Source organism: Falco naumanni, chromosome 11, assembly GCF_017639655.2.
Source record: "Falco naumanni isolate bFalNau1 chromosome 11, bFalNau1.pat, whole genome shotgun sequence".
Classification (NCBI taxonomy): domain Eukaryota; kingdom Metazoa; phylum Chordata; class Aves; order Falconiformes; family Falconidae; genus Falco; species Falco naumanni.
The window spans coordinates 6,755,421-6,774,258 of NC_054064.1; the positions used below are offsets into that span (position 1 = coordinate 6,755,421).

General features: G+C 45.8%; 1 protein-coding gene across 1 annotated transcript; it reads left to right on the forward strand.

Annotated features, from left to right (window-relative positions):
• Positions 1-32: 32 nt before the first annotated feature.
• Positions 33-17,664, forward strand: AXDND1 (axonemal dynein light chain domain containing 1). The gene is given in 22 exon segments (XM_040610853.1): positions 33-79; positions 2,427-2,607; positions 2,975-3,075; positions 3,687-3,817; positions 4,165-4,246; positions 4,505-4,518; positions 4,625-4,940; positions 5,762-5,825; positions 6,279-6,472; positions 6,474-6,511; positions 9,129-9,342; positions 9,944-10,037; positions 10,705-10,885; positions 10,888-10,912; positions 12,087-12,183; positions 13,169-13,279; positions 14,119-14,256; positions 14,403-14,461; positions 14,463-14,529; positions 15,708-15,799; positions 16,668-16,819; positions 17,534-17,664. Coding segments are annotated over 22 exon segments (2,529 nt in total).
• The last annotated feature ends 1,174 nt before the right edge of the window (positions 17,665-18,838 follow it).

Genomic DNA, 18,838 nt, shown 5'->3' on the forward strand with positions numbered 1-18,838 from the left:
GCTGCCCCTCAGCAGTGGTGGCAGGGGGGAGGATGGGGCCATATGTGCCCTGGCACCAGCGGTCCCGCATACGCAACCTGTACCGTGTTCTGTCAGGCAGAAGAGCTGTTCATAATCTACTGTATTACAGCAGTTGAAATATATTTTGCTATTAGGGGAAGAAAAAAAATCGCCTTGGCCTGTTTCTTCTCTGAGGCTCCTGATTTTGGGGGGAGTTGCAAGAGGGCGGAGGGGAGCAGGGTTGGGGGCAGAGCAAGATCTGTGGGGGTGCCCTCAGGGGAAGGTGGCTGCTGTGGGGAGATGATGTGGGTCAGAGCCTTGTACAGCTGGGGAGGGGGGGCTTCTTCCAGATTGGGGGGGGTGGTGGAGGGGGGGGGGGGGGATGGGGGGTGGTGGGGGGGGGGATGGGTGTGGAGGGGTGGATGTGGGGATGGGTGGGTGTGCGTGGAGAGCCCTGTGTTTCCATGGCGATGGAGCTGGGGGTGCTGGCAGGTATGGGGGCCACCTCCTCTGCTCTGGGGAGGGGGGAGCTGGCCTGCCTTGGGGGGCTAGGGCTGGTTGCCAGCACGTGTGGAGCGGCCCGAAGGTGCCTGTGCCCGCAGCTCTGGGCAGCCCCTGGCAGAGCCACCCCTGGGCAGGGGCCGTGAGGCTCAGGGGGAGGGGAGGGGGGGGGGAGGGAGGGCCCGAGCCTGGAGGTGGTGGGCAGGGAGGGCGTCTCCTTGGCTGGGTGCGTAGGAAGGAACCCTTCCCCAGGAGCTCCTACGCAAGCCCTTCTTCAGGTCCTAAAAAGCAGCAGAAAATGCCGGTGTGAAATGCCACCTGAGAGGGGTAGTTGGGGTTTTATAACCTGCGTATTGGCTGTGGCAACCCAGCAAGAGGAAAGGATGTCCTTGGAAGTGCTGGCGAGGAGCACGGGGAGGGAGTTGGTGGCTTTTGGAACAGACCAGAGTGTCTAACCTCTCCCTCCTTAATGCACGTTAAATTGCAGCAACTGACAAATGCGTATCACGTCAATGATTTCTGCCTTTATTTTGGGCCTGAAAAGTCTTTGCCTGCCAAGAACTGAATGTGATACTTTCCAGCTGTGTCCCACACGCTCTAAAGTCAAGTCTTGACTGTGTCCTTAAACTGGAGCTGCTGCAGAACGGTGCCATTAATCTTCCCATCCTTTCTGGTGGGAATAGCATGTACTGCCAAACAGAGCTGTTAAAGAGGAAAAAAAAAGTTTTCTTCTGTCAGAAATTTTTAGCAAACTTTTTTTTAATTTTCTTTCCAAGAAACCATTTTGCACAGCAAGGCAAGAAGCTACCTGGCAAGACTACTCCTGCATTATACCTACACCCACAAACGTGTGTCTCGAGGCAAAGAAATGTAGATAAACTAATTAGGAACCGCAGTACACAAGGTTATGGCTGATAAGGAGGTTTAATAACAAAAGCATTTATAAAGGACAATAGATATTGGCAAGGCTTGGGCAGGGGGGAAGGCTTCAGAAGAGGATTCATGGAGATTACAAAACTAATGGGAATATGATTTTTTTTTATTATTATTGGTAAGATATTGCAAAGAAGGAAAAGCAGGAAGATTAATAATTGGAGACTGATACAAATAAATCTCTGGCCCAGTTAGATGTATAAAAGAAGCAATTGTTCCTAATGCAGTTTGTAGGTGGAAAACAGAGCACCCTATGGAGGGTGAGCAAAGCGCTGGGGGCTTCTTCCTAACAGATGTACCTGCTGTCAGGTGCAAGGGGTTTTTCCCTATAAATAATAACAAAAAACCCTGTTAACCCTGTGAAGTACAAATGCAGGTTTAATTCTGTTTCTAGATCATTACTGCAGACTTCCTTGGCTGACTGTTACAATAAAGTAAGCGTTCACCGTGCCCACGACCGGAGCGCAGGTTCCTGGACCAAAAGCTGGTGGAAGGAAGCGGAGCGGTGCCTGGCAGGTGGGGCTGGGGGGCTGAACCTCTCACTGTCTGTCCTTCCAGCTTCCCCCTAACACCAGGATGCTTCTCTGGTTACGTTTTGCCTTTATTTAGTGGTGGTGGGTATTTTAGGGCGTTCACATCATTGCAGGAAGCAGACTGCTAGCGACCCGCAGGAAGGGAAATGGCTTCACAGAAACAGGCAGACTGCGGTTGTTCACAGCATCCCTCGGTGTCTGTGCCTGGCAGCTTGGCGTGGTTGTGCAGCCGGTGCTTTATCTCCCATCAGTGGAAAGTGACGTGTCCTGGCCTTTGCCGCAGATCTAACAGCGGCTCAAAGTGGGATTAGCTGCCCGTGGTTTAGATCCGGTGGTCGGGTAGGGGAGCAGACACCTAGTCACGGGTTTTCTCACCCCTGTATTTCATCCTCAGGTTTGCTTTCTCCTTCACCAACAGACTAAATGCTGTTGAAACGGTTGTGTCAGGCTCTTTTCCAGGGATCCCCAAGTGAGGGGCACCTCGAGGATGCTTGGCCCCATCAGGCCTGGTTCTTCCTCCCTGGAGCATAGTTTTGTTCCAGAAGAGGTTTTCCAAAGCCTGACCTGTACCAGCAGTTCTCTCTACAGCCCAGAGCGCTTACGGTCCCCACAAACCACCAAAACCTCAATGGGCTGCAGGGCGAGTGTGTTTCCATCTCCTGCCTTTTTCCGTCCAGAATCATCTCTTCATTGGAGGCATGTGCTCATTCCCTGGGCAAAAGGGAGGTTTGCTAGCCTGTTGAGATAAATTTAATCTTACATTGCATCACCTTTTTGACCACGCCATTTGGTGCAGATCCAAAGTGCTGCGTTGCAGTCCCAACAAAACATGCCTGCACCCTGGGGCTGCTGCGGAGCCCTCGCCCAGGCTGCTTTGTCCACACCGGTTTCTTTAGCCTCCAGACAAAAATAATGGTGCGGAGCTTGTTTAGGCAGCCACCCTGACCTCTCCCACCCCTGGCACATTTCTCATTAAGCGGTGATGGCCACGTGTGCCTTGTCTTCAGGGCTGCCTGCAAACCCCAGATCGGCTTTGGCATTATCCTAATCGTCAGAGCAAGTTCTGACACCTGACAGACCACCCTGTCAGTTTGACGGGTGCTGGAAGGTAAGCAGAGGAGGGATAAGGAGCCCAGGGCGATGGAAAGATGTTAGAGCTGGGAACATAGAGCGAGATCTCTCCCTGTGCTGCATAATGCGGCTGGATGGATGGACAGGCTGTCCCATCCGAGTTCGGGATGGAGAGGTTCAAGGGAAAGGCATTTTGGGAATAACAAATAGAAGAGTTGCTAAATGAGCAGTGCTTGGAGCCATCCTTCCAAAGGATGCCAGGCTCGCAGGGATGCTCTGTGATCCACGATTAAGAAAAGAAGCTCTTCTGGCTTTAATGGACTTAGCAGGGAATAGACTTATGCTTCGTTGTAAATAAACAACATTTAATGGCACTAGGAAGCAAAACATGTTTTGTTCTTTATCGGACGTTGGATACGTACGTGATAGGGTGTTGGCAGCAGATGTGAAAAATGATCTTTGGCCAGGGACAGGCAACAGAAGGTTGATCTGCCTAAAACGCACGATCTGCTCTGTCTGTTTTGGCCCAGAGGCAGGAGGCCTGGCCGCAGGCTGAGCAGAGCAAACCCACGCATAGTTTAGTTGGCAGTAAGGGAACAGCAGGTTGCCTGTGCGGTGGGTCAGTGAACGAGCTCTTCTCCGTTTCAGAGATGTCTCTTACCTGTGTGACATTGCAGTTGGCCAAGAAGCTAAGACAGCAATGCCTGGCAGAAGCTCTTTTTCTGAGGGTCGTCAGGACCAGAGGAGCAGCCGCGGTAGAGTCCCACATGCTCCTGTGAGTGCTGCCATTCAGGTGTTTCTCTGTGTATCACTGGTTTGGAGAAGGGAGGTCCTCATACACGTGTCCCGGTGTTACCCTGACCCTCAAACTCATCGGCTCTCCTTGTGGCTCCAGCCCGCCGCCCCAGTTTGGTGTTAGTTGTTTCAGTCTGCTTTTGAATGTAAATTGTTTCCATCGGGCTCTGGATGCATGGAGCGGGAAAGGGAAGAGCAACATGAAAAGCTGCTACGTGAGCTTCGCTCTCCTGGCTGCCAAACCTGTGTCCTCTGTGGGAAGGAACCAAGAGTCTGCGCACATCTTTCACGTTGGTGTTTGGTGCTCTCCCTCTTTTCCACCCCCAATGAGCAACCTTAGCAGGTAGGCTGGTTCCTGAGGAATTTCACATTGTGAAGAACAGGGGAGTTTTGCCCCTGAAGTACTTCGATGGGTGAGTGATTTCTGGCATAGAAGGGTTTCTCCTCAGCTGTTCAGAGTGGAGAGATAAAGTGACAAGAGGCTGAGGATGCTGCCCAGATACTCCCCTTCACTCTCTCTCTGCTTTTCTCTCTTTACTCCTTGTCCCCTTTACCTCAAACTACTTTTTTCCCTGTGTTTCCCTTTTTTTGTCTGTGGCTTTCTTCCCTCTCCCCATTCCATGCCCACAAAACCAAAACAGGTCCAGGCTAGTGTAATTTTGGCCTCATAGGTATGGGGCTGCCTGCGTGGTCTCTCAGTAGCAACCAAGCAACAAGGAGTTGAGTGCTCAGTTCTGGCATGTCCACGGGGGCACTGAGCCACCCTAGTCCTGTCTCAAAGGGTTTGTGAGGGCTGTGCTGTGGAACTACAGATGTTTCCCAGATCTCCGATATGTACGTATCTCAAAATAGCTGGGGCAAAGGGAGAATTCCTCTGACTCAGATCAAAAGAATCACAACAACAGTTCCCTTTTCCCACCCTCTTGCCCAACGCCTGCAGGACACGAGAGACCTGGCTGATCTGTAGGAAGAGACCGAGCAGTTCAGGGAGAGGTTGGGTCACGTCAGAGCAGAAACAGAGTGTTCAGAGAAGTCCAGCCAGGGAAAACTGCAAATAGTCTGCAGTAGCTTCAACAGGCAGCTTCAATACTTCCATAGCAGTGACATGTGAGTGGCTCCAAAGGGAGCAGTTAACACCCTCAACCTTTGCCTTGTGACAGTAGGTCTGACTGGACCAATGCAAAGTGCACATTGGCTCCCAAGTGTAGTGAGTTTTGGTAGGATCTGCAATTTGCATGCCCCTCGCTGCTCTACTTTTCTGCTTGACGTGTTTATTTTGGTAATCAGGTCCCCAACAGCAACTCTAAAGCGATGCTGTGGCTTTGTGGTTGAATTCAGTGGAGCAGGGATTGTCCCTTCCTGCTGCAAACCAGAGTGTCCTTTTTGCAGAATTCCTCTGTTTGGTTCCTTTTAACTTGAATGCACAGGCACAGAGCATTCAAGTTAAACTTGAATGTTACACAGTTTCTTTCATGTACAGATACAAGACTCTGAGGCACATGAGGCTCAGACTCGGTCTTTCTCCGTGTTAAGGTGTTTCTGTTGGTTCATTGTGATATGTTAAATAAAACAAAGCATAAATACAAACACAAAATGCAGAAATATACAGTGTGTGCATTAACAGAAGACATCACTTTATAGACTTCAGTCATAGAGTTAATAATGTCTGAATTTTGTATATGTGCTTGAATTTGATTTTCATGTGCTAGAAGTAACATATTTTCTTAACTGATGCCCAGTGTTCATGTTACATTGCATGAGAGAACAAGAATCCCTGGCTGAGTAGGGTCTTGTGGTTTTTACTTCAAGTTACAATTTGTATCACAAACTTGGTATGCCTAGAGTATGTATCTTGACTCTTAGTTTTACCTTGGCTACTAAAGGAGTTTTTTCTCTCAGCTCTCATCCCTTCTTTCCCTCTGCTTTAGCTCCTCTCTCATGAGTGAAAAGCTACTGGATGAAATCCTACAAGACAACAAGAACTTGATAAATGTAAGATTTTGGGGTGTTGGACATATTATTGAGTGGTATCTGCTTAGCAGATTACCATGTGTTAGCTGAGCCCCAGTGGGCAGCTATGCCCATCTCAAATGTGAACAGAAATGCAAGAGCTCAAATTATTTGTGCTGAAGCTTAAGCTATGAGTCTACACATGAGAAGTTATCGTTGACCGATACCATCGTTCAGCCAGTGCATTAAACATAGTCATGCATTTGAGCACCATCTGCCCAACAGCTCTGGTGACTGATAAATCATATTAATCCATAGAAGTGCTCAGAATTGTCACCAGTAAGTTTCCAATTTATTGTGCTGTCTACTCGCTGTGATAACTCTGTGCTTATGGATTCCTCACACTTCTCTTACTTGATTTCCATCACCTTTCTGTCACAGCCAAGGGGTGGTCCAACTTCTGGGGGCAGGGCAAGTTTGCTCCTTTTCTTTCAGATGCTCAAAGGAGACCTAGAGCAGTACGGAGGGGAGGCGTACCTAAGAAAGACTGAAAGTCTGAGGAGCGCTGCCAGCCTGCAGGAACACTGGACGGAGCTGGGACAGACAATGCGGAATCGCCACCGGGACTTGGCTGGAGCACTGCCTCCACAGCACACTGGCCTGCAAGAAATAAACCAAAGGGCATGTGAACTACCAGCAGTACAAGATAAGGATAAATGGGGATAATGGTAAGGAATCACTGATTTTGCAGTTCAGTCTTTCCTTGGGGATGCCAGGAAAGTAGCAGGTAGTAAAGGACCAGTTGACATAATCTGTACTGGGCTTTTCCAAAGCTAAAGTCTGACCCCTAGATATGTGCTGGGAATCAAGAGCGTTCAAGGGATAAACTCCAAGCAACTCAACCCACAGTCACACATAAAAAGAATATCTGAAATTTTAAATGTAATACAGTGCAAAGAACACACAATGCAGATATGACACAGGGAAATCATATGTTATGTTCAGAGGGAGTGTGGGCAGTTTGTGATTATGTGGATAATTTATGGAAAAGAAAATAAATGTAAAAGGAAAGAATGGGTGTTGAAAATGTAACGTAAAACCATTTCAAAGATCATTAACCAGATAACACTGTCTCAGAGGGTAATACTTGTTTTTATTACCTTATCACTAATGCAAAGTTATCTTAATCTAGATATCGAATTATCCTGATAATGAAATATGTAAACAAGTGTTTTCTGTGCTGATATAAAGTTACCATGTCCTGTGTAAGATAACAAATAATTGTTGGGTAATTTGCAACTAGCCTTCTCAACCTTTGCCTCTGCAAGACCTTGACTAATTTCTGATTTCAGAATTGTTTCATCTCTGATTTTTTTTGATCAGCTTATTTCCTTTTAGCAGACTAAAACTAAGCCAAACGTGCTGTCCAGAACTGCTACTCATGTTTGCTAAGCTGCTTCTCACACTGTCCTTTTATTCTTTCACTTGGGGTTATTCTGTGCTTTTCCCTACCTTTTCTTATGCTACATATTGTATTTCAGCCTACTGAAGCAGCTGAGATAGAATGATAAGTCTGTTCATCCTTAAAAGACAGCTAAAGGAAATTAGTATTCCCAGTAGCTCTCATTAGGAAGTGAGAGAAAGAAGGAGCGGGGCCATAACTGGCCAGACATCAGCATGGCAAAAAGTTCACAGCAGATGTCAGAAGCCTCAATAATCGTGATCAGAACAGAGGGCTAGGCAGCACAGCAGACATCTGATCCAGAATTGCTTCAGCCAGTAAAGTCCAGAAAAAGCGATTTTAGATTATTTTAACAAAGGCTTTGGGAACTGGAGCATGGGAAAAGTATTCCCTTGATCCATACAAGGCGGCGTATTTTGAATGGCTTGGATTCATTTTTGTATTGTAATGTAATGGCCTTTCAGTAGAAAAGACATTCTCTTTACATTGCATCTTTGGTTAGAAACAGTGGAAATAAAAGAGATTATAATGAATAGGTAAGAGACAATACTGAGAACATGGTAATTTTATCCTGTAAGGCAATGGCATTCAGTTACCTGAAGTATTTATTATCTTCTAAGATCTGATTACCTGGTCTCAAGAAGCGTATGCCAGAAATACAAAGGGTTTGGTATTTGATGACAAGGATTAGAGATGGAGAGAGAACAATATGTGAGATTGTTTTAGATAGGAGGTAAAAGAAAGGACTTATATGCGATTTATAAGGTCTGGCTTAAGCCTTTGCTATTCAGTCTTTCTTGATCACTTCTTAAAGCCTTCACAGTGTGAAGCACTCACTTTTTTGTGAGAGCAAGATGGTTTTGACTCTGAAATTGGCACTTGAGACTAGAGCAACTTCTCCAGTGAGCTCCAGTTAGGTCTTCTCTTTTGCTGGGGATTTGATGATGTTTGTAAGATAAAGGCAATGACACAGCCAACCTTCCCAAAGCAAGCTGCCATTTAATAATGATCCAGAATACTCTAAAGGCTAACACAGCCAAACGACATATAAGTGATGAGAAGTGGCTGTTCTCCTTCATCCCATGCCCTCCTGAGGCCTCTTCTTTCCTCTGAAGCTGATGCTACATGGCAGGAAAATTTAATATCATTCCTGTCACTTGTCCTTGCCCTCCTGGTTGCTAAAAACAAATGCCTGGTTGTGGAGCTCCCATCGTGTGCCCTAAAAGACTTCACCCTGCAGAGGGTAACCTCCTCCTCTTCTTACCAGGCTGGACAATCCAACACTGCTTCATTGCACTTCAAACGGAGCCATGCATCAAAATCATTGAAATAGTAAAAAAAATCATCACCACCACCATGATCTTAACATGCCATCCTTGCTAGAAGATGTCATGGAGGCCAGGACCTCAGCAGGATTTAAAGAAAATTTAAACATTGGATATCAAGAGCAAGCATTGTTACATTTCAAGCATATTCCCCAACAAATGGAGAATATCCATCAGCATGTGCCAGAGGAGTGAATGAACAAGTAATTTACTACCTTGTCCAGGCACCTGGCACATCTGTGCATACTGCACCACCTGCGTCTTTGAAGAACAGGATTGTAACTGCAAAGCCATTTTAAAAAGAGTTATATTAAGCCTTTACGCAATGAGAGATCCAAATCTGCAGAGACAAGAAGGAAAATCAGGGCTTCAAATCAAACTCATTTTCTTTCAGCTTGCTTTGAATTCAGTGCTTACTAAACAGCTCATTCTTAGTCCTAAGTGTAGCCACTTCCCATGTAGGCTGTTCATCCCTCTTGGCATCCCTCTTTGGATCCAGCTCTGTTTTAGTTGGCTGAAAGAACGATAATTAAAGGTTTGTATTTTCTTTCCCTGCAGGCACAGCTAGGTTTTTGACAGCTTTGGTGAGAAGTATGGAAGATTGGTTATTCAAGGTGCAAAAGCTGAAGCGAGGTTCTGGCACGCACGAAGCTGAGCTGCAGGCATTTTATCACAAGATCCCTGCGTGGCTGGCCCAGGTGGATGCAGTGATGAGCTGTATAGGCTCCAGCCAGTTGCGTGAAGCTCAGCGTGATAAGAAATTGCATTTCTTGTAAGGACAGAGGTGTTAATTGTGTCTGGGCTGGCCTTGTACATTAAACTACACTCATAAAAAAAGAGAAACGTCCTTTTGTGGGGACTTTGGCATGGGAAACTGGCAGTGGGATAAATACGATCATCTGAAGTGTAAAAATGCTTGGTGACTGCCTTTCATTTGCTTTGATTTGGCAATATCTGTGGAAACAGTTGGTGGCTTCAGTATTGCTCCTGGAACATCACTGTCCCCTCAGAACTGCCACCTGCTTGGGAAATCTTGACATTTGAAGAAAACCCAAAATATGTGATTCATTTACAGTCAGATTTGTGGGGGTGTGTTCCTTTTCATGGTGCTCCATTGTCTTTGGTAAATATCATCAAGACATAAATCATTTGCAGAGCACATGCATAACGTATAAGTAAGAGATGACTTGCAAATGCCAAATTTGCCCACAACTGCAGCATTAACAAACAAGCCTGCGTCAGGTTTCCAGCATACGGTGTACCAAAATATATTGTTTTCCTCGAGCTGGGAAGCAAAAGATGTCTTTGAGACAGGAGATCCTCGGGTCTGATGCACTAGAGGTCACTGTTTCTGGATTTGTTTTTCTTTTCAGGGTGGTACCTGGAGGACTTTTTCAGATGATTCAGCAATGGGTTCTGTCCATGAATAATGTGGTTGAGAAGAACATCATGCATCTTAATGAAAACGTAAGCACAAGCCTGAAACTGCTGGGGATAAAAGCACTATATCTAGTATTCAGTCTTTCACTTTAATTTCCACCTCACCAAAACACAGTTGTGAGGAATGCTTCTTTCTCTTTTGACACCTTCTTTCCTGTTTGAGTTGTGGCTTTTGTCTTCTAGCCAACAGAGCAGAGGAGAACTCCTCTAAATATAGCTGTAAGGTCTCCATACAGTCTATGAACACCATTTTGTTGTTTCATCTTTAGCAAGCATTTCCTCTGGAATAACAGTGATATTTCCTGTTCAGAGAGCTGGCTGTGGCTGCTGGCTCTCGGGTTTTAGTTCTTTCTCCCAGGACTGTAGACTAGAAGCTCTCACTATGCGTTTTTTTTATATGTTCCTTAAGCGTGGTGTGCGATTTGTGGTTTGTCACTGAATTCTGGACACGAGAGTGTGCCACACAGCATATGATCCTAAACAAGAACTGGGAGAAGGATAGATCCACAGTAGAAAAAGATGTGTTCATAACGGGAATCAATATGAGAGAAAAAATGGTACAAATAAGTGTTTCTGTCTTTAGGTCAGTTTGCAAATTGAATTAGGGAGGACATTGACTTACATGAAATACACTGACTTCAGACTGCTTGGCAAGACCAGTCATTTATTACATTTGCTCTGATATTTTGTGCAGGTGATCGAACTGCACAGAAACCTGACCCTGTGGCTGGTGGATTGGCTGAGACACATGACAGCAGAATGCTTGTCCCATGAGCGTCCCCAGCCAGAAGACTCAGACACTGAGACAGATGAGAAGCTCAGACTTCTGAGGTCTCATAAGCTTCAGCATCGAGCTGAAGAGCTGGTTGTGGACATGGCAGACTGGCTGGTTCTATAATCAGGTAGCAACAGACATTTTCAATTTAATCTAAGGGGTTTTGTCGTGGTTTAACCCCAGCTGGCAACTAAGTACCACACAGCTGCTCGCTCACTTCTCCCCCCCCTCAGCAGGATGGTGAGGAGAATCAGGTAAAAGATGTGTGTTAAGAATAATTTAATAGTTGAAATAAAATGAAATATGTAAAAATTGTAATGAAAAGGAGGGAGAAAGGGAAAGGAATAAAACCCAAAGGAAAAAAACCCCAAGTGATGCACAATACAGTTGCTTACCACCTGCTGACTGATGCCCAGCCAGTCCCTGATCAGCAATCAGTGGCCCCCAGCCAGCTCCCCCCGGTTTATATACCGAGCGTGATGTTCTGTGGTATGGAATAGCCCTTTGGCTAGTGCAGGTCAGCTGGGCTGGCTCTGCTCCTTCTCGGCTTCTCGTGCGCTGTGTCTCGCTGGCAGAGCATGGGAAACTTGAACAGTCCTTGATTTACAGTAAGCACTACTTGGCAACAACTAAAACATCAGTGTGTTATCAACATTATTTTCATACTAAATCCAATACACAGCATCGTACCAGCTACTGAGAAGAAAATTAACTCTATCCCAGCTGAAACCCAGACAGAGTTTTCTCAAGAAAAAATGTGTAGTGTGCCGAGAGATTGATCACGGCAACAGATCCCATCAATTTGGTTGTCCTTGGATCATCCTAGGTCTTAAATGGCCTTAGTGGAATTTTTAGGGAGCCTAGTAAGATAGGAACACCTAAAGACAATGGCAGTTCCTGCTTTATACCTAGTACTGCTATAAAATACACTAGCATCGGTGACTGCATGGACTCTGCCCATGCCTCTCAGGCTGCCCGGTGGAGGATGCACAGGCAGTGCAGGCAGAGTCTGCAGCCCAGGTCACCTGGAGCAAAGCCTCCACCTGATGCAGGATCTGTGCTCACACATCCTCTGTGGGTTAAAACAGCACTGGTGTGGACAAGCTGTCACTGTGTGAGTGGGGCAGGTGAGGATTGCTCTTCTGAAGGCTTCTCTAGTGCACAGGTCTACAGATAGCTCCTGTGCCTTGCTGACGGCAATGGGCTCCTGACTGAAGGATCTTCTGCAGCATAAATGATTCTAGGATTCTAAGCGTTTGAGGGCACTCCTGCAGAGCTGATGACATTCTGCATCTTTGCAGCTGCTGTCACGAGATTGTCAATGCAATTGTTCGAAAGAAACGGTCAGAGGCAGATTTAGAAGCTGATTTTGAGCTGGAGGAGCTGAATAAGATCAAGGTGAAAGGTGCCTGTGTCTCCAGCTGTCTAGGTCTGGGGGTAGATTAAACTGTATTTACTTTGTAAGAGGTAGAGAAAAACGTATGTCAGGGTTTTAAAGAGGAGGAAGACTCCTGCTACTCCAATGGATTACCCTGCTCCCCCAAGTTCCCTACTGACTCCACAGTCCCGGAAAGCAGATAAACCTGGGTCAGGTCATGTTCAGCTTTAATATTTTTGTTGCCCTGTTTCAGGGTACGTATGTAAAGGCTCTCCTGCGAGATTTATTCCATATGAGTGGCAGTAGATTCACCTCTGGTTCAAAGCTTGTCAGAGCCATGTACATCCAGACTTGAGTGGTGCTTAGGAGCTCCTGGAGGTGCTTGGTGCAATATACTTTTATACAGACATGGCTGAAAATTTTTGCAGTCAACTGACCTACCTGCCATCTCCTTATTCTACACTTGCATGTAAAGCTCTTAATCGCTACCACTGTCTTCACCAGTGTTTAGCTGAGCTTCACGTGCGCTTTAGGAATGTGAAAGGTAGACCCTTCCTGAAGCCCAAGGCTTCCCTGAGCACAGGGCAAGTGGTGTTACTTCAAGGAATTTAAGAAGCCTCTCTGCAGGGATTGAAAATACTTGTGTTTCTGTTCTGTGTTACCTTAGTGAGTGGAAAAATTGGCCCCTGGGATTTACACTCATTTCTCCCCATGTGGGTTGGGGCGATGGCTATGATAGACATGTTCTGCACTGGCCTGAGGGGGAGCTTGTTGAAGGACATAGTTGATAGGAGTGATTAGCTGGTGACAGATGCCGTATCTGAAAGCTTGGTGAAATGTGTCTTCCTTTTCCTTTGTATGGTGAGGATGGAACGGTCCAGGTAGGCCCCTTCCCTTAAATAGACAGAAAGGTGGAATTATTTAACTGACTGAATGAATATGGTAACAGCTATTTTTTTGTGCTAAATAATCCCTGGATAATCATTTTCTGTTATGTTTTCCCAGACTGAGTGCTGTAATTGGATTGAAGCACGTAGTCTCCTCCTTTCAGAAGTCAAAGGCTTTCCAGTCTCCTTTCTGGATTTAGAAGAACTGAGAAACCTCTTTGGATCAGAGGTATATGCAGACTGCATTTGCTGCTCTAGGTCGGACCTGTTTGGATGAAGGTCTGCTTCAAAACTTTCAAAAGGAAGGAGCTACAGTTTCGTTTGAGGGAAGTTTTCACATGGAGACCTGCACACACTCAAAGCTGTGGTTAGAACTGTGAGGTGTTATGACTGTAAACTGGTCAAAAATGACAGTGCTGCTTGTGAGGGCAGGTCTAAGGCAAAACCAGAGCTTCAGTGGAGCTAAGAGATTTTACCCCACTGGTAGATCAGTTCCCAATGGTGCATGATTGCTTTTGTTTCTCCCATTGGGGTGGATTTTGGCTAGAATCTTGGTGGTTGCATTGTCCAGGAGGTCAGGCTGAACTTTTAGTGACTAGATGGATGTCTGAGACTGCCTGTGACAATTACATGTGTTGTGTTACCGTTGGCCTGGCATTGGTCTGCTTTCATAAAAAACAGGTTGAATTCAGATGACGAGGAAAGGGCTTTAGAATTATTTTCTCGAGCAATTTGTTTGCATCAGTTCTGAGCTCAACCTCCAAGGAAAGCAATGCTGTTCATGACTTGTGTACAGCCAGTGCTGTAGCTCATGTGCTGCTCCTCTTTTTCTCCCTGCCGTGGCCTATGGAAAGCAGATATGCCACAGGGGATCCTGCTTATGTAATGTTCAGTAATTAGCATATTTACTTGTGATTTGAATTATATTCATACTCAGGACCTCCTGGGTGGCTGGACTCCAAGTCTAAATATATGCAAGAGAAAGTCACAGACCAGCTGGCTTTGCCTAGGTTATTTGGATGGCTAAAGGGAGCACGCTACTAACCCGATCCTTAGGGTGCCTTGCAGGAATTGCAGTTGAAGCATAAGGACACTGTCATTTCCTCAACTAAGAGTGAGCTTGAAGCTGACGATGCCAACAGCAATAGGAAACCCGTAACAGAGGAAGAACCATTAGAAGTAAAGGAGGAGATTGCTATTATGCAGGTGACTGTAGTAGCTGCAATACACTACTTTCTAGCAGGGCCTTTTTATTTATTGCTCAGTGTATGCAATGTGAAACATGGCCTTACAGCTGCCTTGCATGCCACTAGGCTAGCAGGATCTCCTATTTCTTGTTTCTTTTCTCTCAGCAGCAGCCAGGTGCTGGTATGGAGTATCTGATTGAAGACAATGAAGCCACTGCAGACATGATACATGGGGCGTGACTCCAACATCCACCTGAAATCTCTGAAATCAGACATCGTTTCAGTTACAGGGGTAGGAGTCTCCACCACAGCAATGGCTTTAGCCTGTTGGCAGAGATTTGGAGCTGGGTTTTACCTGTCTACTCAGACTCTGTTAATGAGACCCCGTTTAACACTTGTCAGACCTGCTGGGGCAGTGCAAGGTGCTGTGTTGTCTCAGATTCCTCTGTTCTTGCAACTTTTAAATAATCATTAGCACAGCTAGCACAGCTGAAATTTGTCCTCATGATATTACTGCCATGGCCCCAGGACTTTCATGAGACCAGTAACAGGTGATGTGTGTAGTCTGAACCAGGACTATCTGCAGAAACTGGGATGGTGAAAATGTTTTGGTGCTAAGCACATGGGAGAACCTGGAGAGGCTTCAGAGATTCAGGGAGATCTCACAACAACAGGGAAGCAAGAAATTCAGGTTGTGTTGGCCTCCTAGGTCCTTATTTTCTCCATTTGCCTGTGGGATGGTGCTCTTTGATAAAGTTGCTCATCAGAAGTCATAGGGCCTGCCTTCTGCAGTCATCCCCTGGCCAGTCAGTCATCCAGAGTGAAGCCCAGAGGTACAGGAATTGTGGATCTTTAGCAAACTGTCACTGGATGGTCCTACTCCTTAAGCGTGCTGCATTGCTGCATGTGCCTTGCCCTTCATGCTTTAGTTCAGAGTGCCAGTGGGAGATGCAGGAGCATTTCTTTATGAACTTTGATTTGTTTTACAGAAATAAATCACTGGAAATCACGATTATGTTCCAAAGCTTAGAGAAGCAGCTTTTCCATGGTTACTTTTACAGAAAAACCCTGTTTGTATTCTTCAGATGAAGAAAACTGACTTATGCCTGTTGGACCCTGTGAGGAGCTACCTCTTTCTGTTTTCTGAACATCATTTTGGGGTTTTTTTTGCTCCTGGTCAGGCCACAGCCATCTCCAACCTCTGTAAGCTAGTGAATGCACCAGCCAACTCAAGACTATGAACCAGTGAGAGTTTCGTGTCAGAGCCAGAAAAGAATTTTAGTCTATTTTTAATGCCAAGATCAGTTCAGTGCCTGAAGTAGCCTCAAGTTTTATGTGTTTTGCTGATAGAGAGCTCTTGTCTGCATTGTGCACTAAGACACCAGCACCAAACCAGGCACATGCTGCAGATGAAATGTGGCATTGTTGGTTTCACATTCACTTATAGAAGGTTTTGCTGTTCCCAACCAGACAGAGATAGCTACCACCAGGTCATCGACTCCCTTTTCTCAGAAAGAGTTTGAGGCCCTGGCAGTGCTGGAACATCTGCAAGTGCAGCTCCTGTGAGTACTGGGCCTGTGCTAGAGGTATGGGCAGGCAAGGTTTCATCCCAGGCAAGTGCCTGTTCTGCTCTCTGATAAGGTTCTGCTTCATCCAATATCTATTGGCTTAGTTTTGTGATTCCTTCCATTCTGATTGTCTCAGGCCATTGAGTGTGTGTTTTACATTAGCTGAAGGCATGACCCACATCAGCTCTCCTTCATCTGTGTGCAGATTTTCGGTTTTGTGTACACGAGGTCCATTGCAGAGGTACTCATGATGGTTTTCTGCAAGACTTGTTAATACTTTGGGTCCTGTTAGCACTTGCAGAGTGTTATGCGAATGCAGTTAGCCCTTCCAGGGCCTGCTAGTGTCCAGGAGATTGGCAGGCAGAGCCATGCAATGTTGTGCCTACATGTGGGGAACCCAATGAAGGGACATCCAAGTGTCTCCATGCAGAATCACATCGAGGTTTGTCTTTGGTAATGACTTCTTCCATGCCTAAGCAGGCTCGGACGCTCTGGATTACATTCCCTTACACTTCTTTTTTCGTCTGTGAGCTTGCATTATCCAGGGTAACCCCATCTCATTAGCCTTGCTAGTAGATTTGACTGTGTTCTGTATATAACCTTGCACAGTGAAGATCAGCATCTCGCCCTTTGCTGGCAAACACTGAGTTTTAAAATTAATTCACTTTGCAGGATTTACATAGATGTGCCATGAAGTCCTTTATAGATCTTTTAACAATGTCCTTCTCTGAAACCATAAATGTGTTTTACAGAGTCAGTCAACCCCACTGAGTGCTTCAGATATCTAAATCTTTTTTTAGGTATCCTGCCTGCAGCTGCTTAGATTTCAGGTTTCAGCATTATCTATGCTTCTGTGTTTCAGAGAAACAGAGATCCATGCTCAGAATGCAGAGGAGAGATCTGAAGGTCTTGAAGAAAAGCTGGAAGAAGCTCTGCAGAGAATCAAAGAGCTAGAGTGTGAGCTGGAGAAAGAGGGGAAAGTCATCCCAGAAGCAGCACACCAAGAAGGACAGGGTCAGGAGAATCAGTATTCTGAACACTCTCCCAGGCTCAGAGAGGGAAGCAGTCTTTGAGGACACCTCATTCGTCTCCTGTTTAGTACAGGACCCTCTCCTCCTGGGCACATCCTAGGATTGTTGTCAAGCAAGGAGGCTTTTAACATGGTTCTAGATCAGGGCAGAAAGAACTGCTGAACATGGTCAGTTTTTTGAGAGGAAGTAATTTTGTTTGATTTTGACATATGACACAGGGTCTATATGTAGGAGATCACTGTAATTGACTTCATCTTCCTTGTGAGTGTTCCCTGTGTTTAGGATCACTGATTTTGGGGTAGAAAAGAAATAATGTTTGAGGTCCCTTCACTCTCAGAGGCCACAAATCTTTTGTGTTTATAGCACCGGACACTCTTGCTGTCTCCAGGAGGTATGTGAACACTGCTGACCTACTGATCTCGCCCTTATGATGTGGCAGTGAGTTCCTTGGGTTGCGTGTTTGTTTTGGATGAAAGCATTTCCTTGTGTCCTTTCTCAACTGGATCCACACAGATATGATATGAAGAAGGAGAAAGAATTGGAATTAAAACTTCTTTCCTTAGTCCTTCATTGTGTCCTGTCTCTTTGACATCGAAGCTAGAGGAGAGGCTAATTTGTTTAAGGATGTGATGCCCTGGGAAGATTTTAACTCTGGTGTTTTTATTAGCTATGGTTTGTTGTTTTGTTTTTCTTTCAGAAAAATGTTTCCAAGAAAGTGTCTTAGAAGTCAGGGCCTGCTCAAGTCCCAAAGTTTCTACCTCTGGCCAGTCTGAGACATCCAGAAAAAAGCAAGCATTAAAGAACAGCAATGCTTTAGTAGTTTCTTAGTGCCCATTCATAGTAACGTTTCACCCCGATCCACTGCTGTTACTCCTTACCTACTACCCCAGCATTTCTGTGCCATCCCAGCATTTATGCTGTTCTTCTAGCTGGCTTTTACTGCTTCCAGATCTGTCTTGCTTGTCCTTTACCTCCTCCCACAGCTCTTTACAGCATGTCTTCCTTGTAATACCATTGCTGCCTCAGCTTTCTCTACCCACATCTCTCCTGCCTGTGCATCCTCCTGCCCTCCCCTTCCCTGGTGCTTGCCTCCTGTGTTCGTCAGTCTCTTCTTGCTGCTGTATCTCATTCTGCCTCACCCCTCTTGGATCATGCAAGTCAGTCATTTGCACCTCTTTCCTCTGGTTATCAAGGCTTGTTTTTCTCAGTGCCAGCATGGCCTGGTTGTGTGTCTGATAATGGGTACTTCCTTCATCCTCTGGGCTTCAGGTGATCCAGTTACCAGCTGAATGGTCAAGAAGAAATTGTACAGAAGTGTATGGACAGATTTTTGTTAGTCTTTGAATCTTCTTTTGAAGGTTTTGTCCTTTTTCAGAAAGCCTGAAGCTGTACATGATCCTAAAGGCTTTTCTTAAATTGCTGCTACAGGAGAAGTGCCTCTAACCAAGGTCACAAAACCAGACTTCAGATGATGCCAGTTTACCTGCTTAGTGCGCTGGGATGGCATTTATACACTTCATCTACTTGTGGTTTCTGTGTTTGGCATCTGAGCCCCCTGGCTGCCCATCCACAGTACCCCTACAGCCTCAACAGGCCAAACTGCCCAGTGAGGTGGCCACCCAGGACTTCTACCTCTGTCATGTCCCCAGCCCGGGGCAGTCTGTATAGTCCTAAACCTCTGCAAGGCCAGCAGAGCTGCCTGGGTTCGGCAGGGCTCTGCAATTTGACCCAGTCTCAGCTTGGAAGAGCAGGCAGTGAAACTGTCAGGAATTACATCAGTTCAGACAACCCCTGCCAACTCCCTCAGAGTAAATTCTATTTTGGAAACACCATATATCACTAATCGTGAAGTACATTTTTAAATGATGTTTTCCTTCTGCAAGGTTTTTGAATGTAGGTAAAATGACAAGTTTCTGCCAGCTCTGTATATGTAAGAGAGAGAAGATCCTGCTGGAACAAGGCGTGTTCTTTAGAACTGATGCTCTTAGCTATAATTTGCACT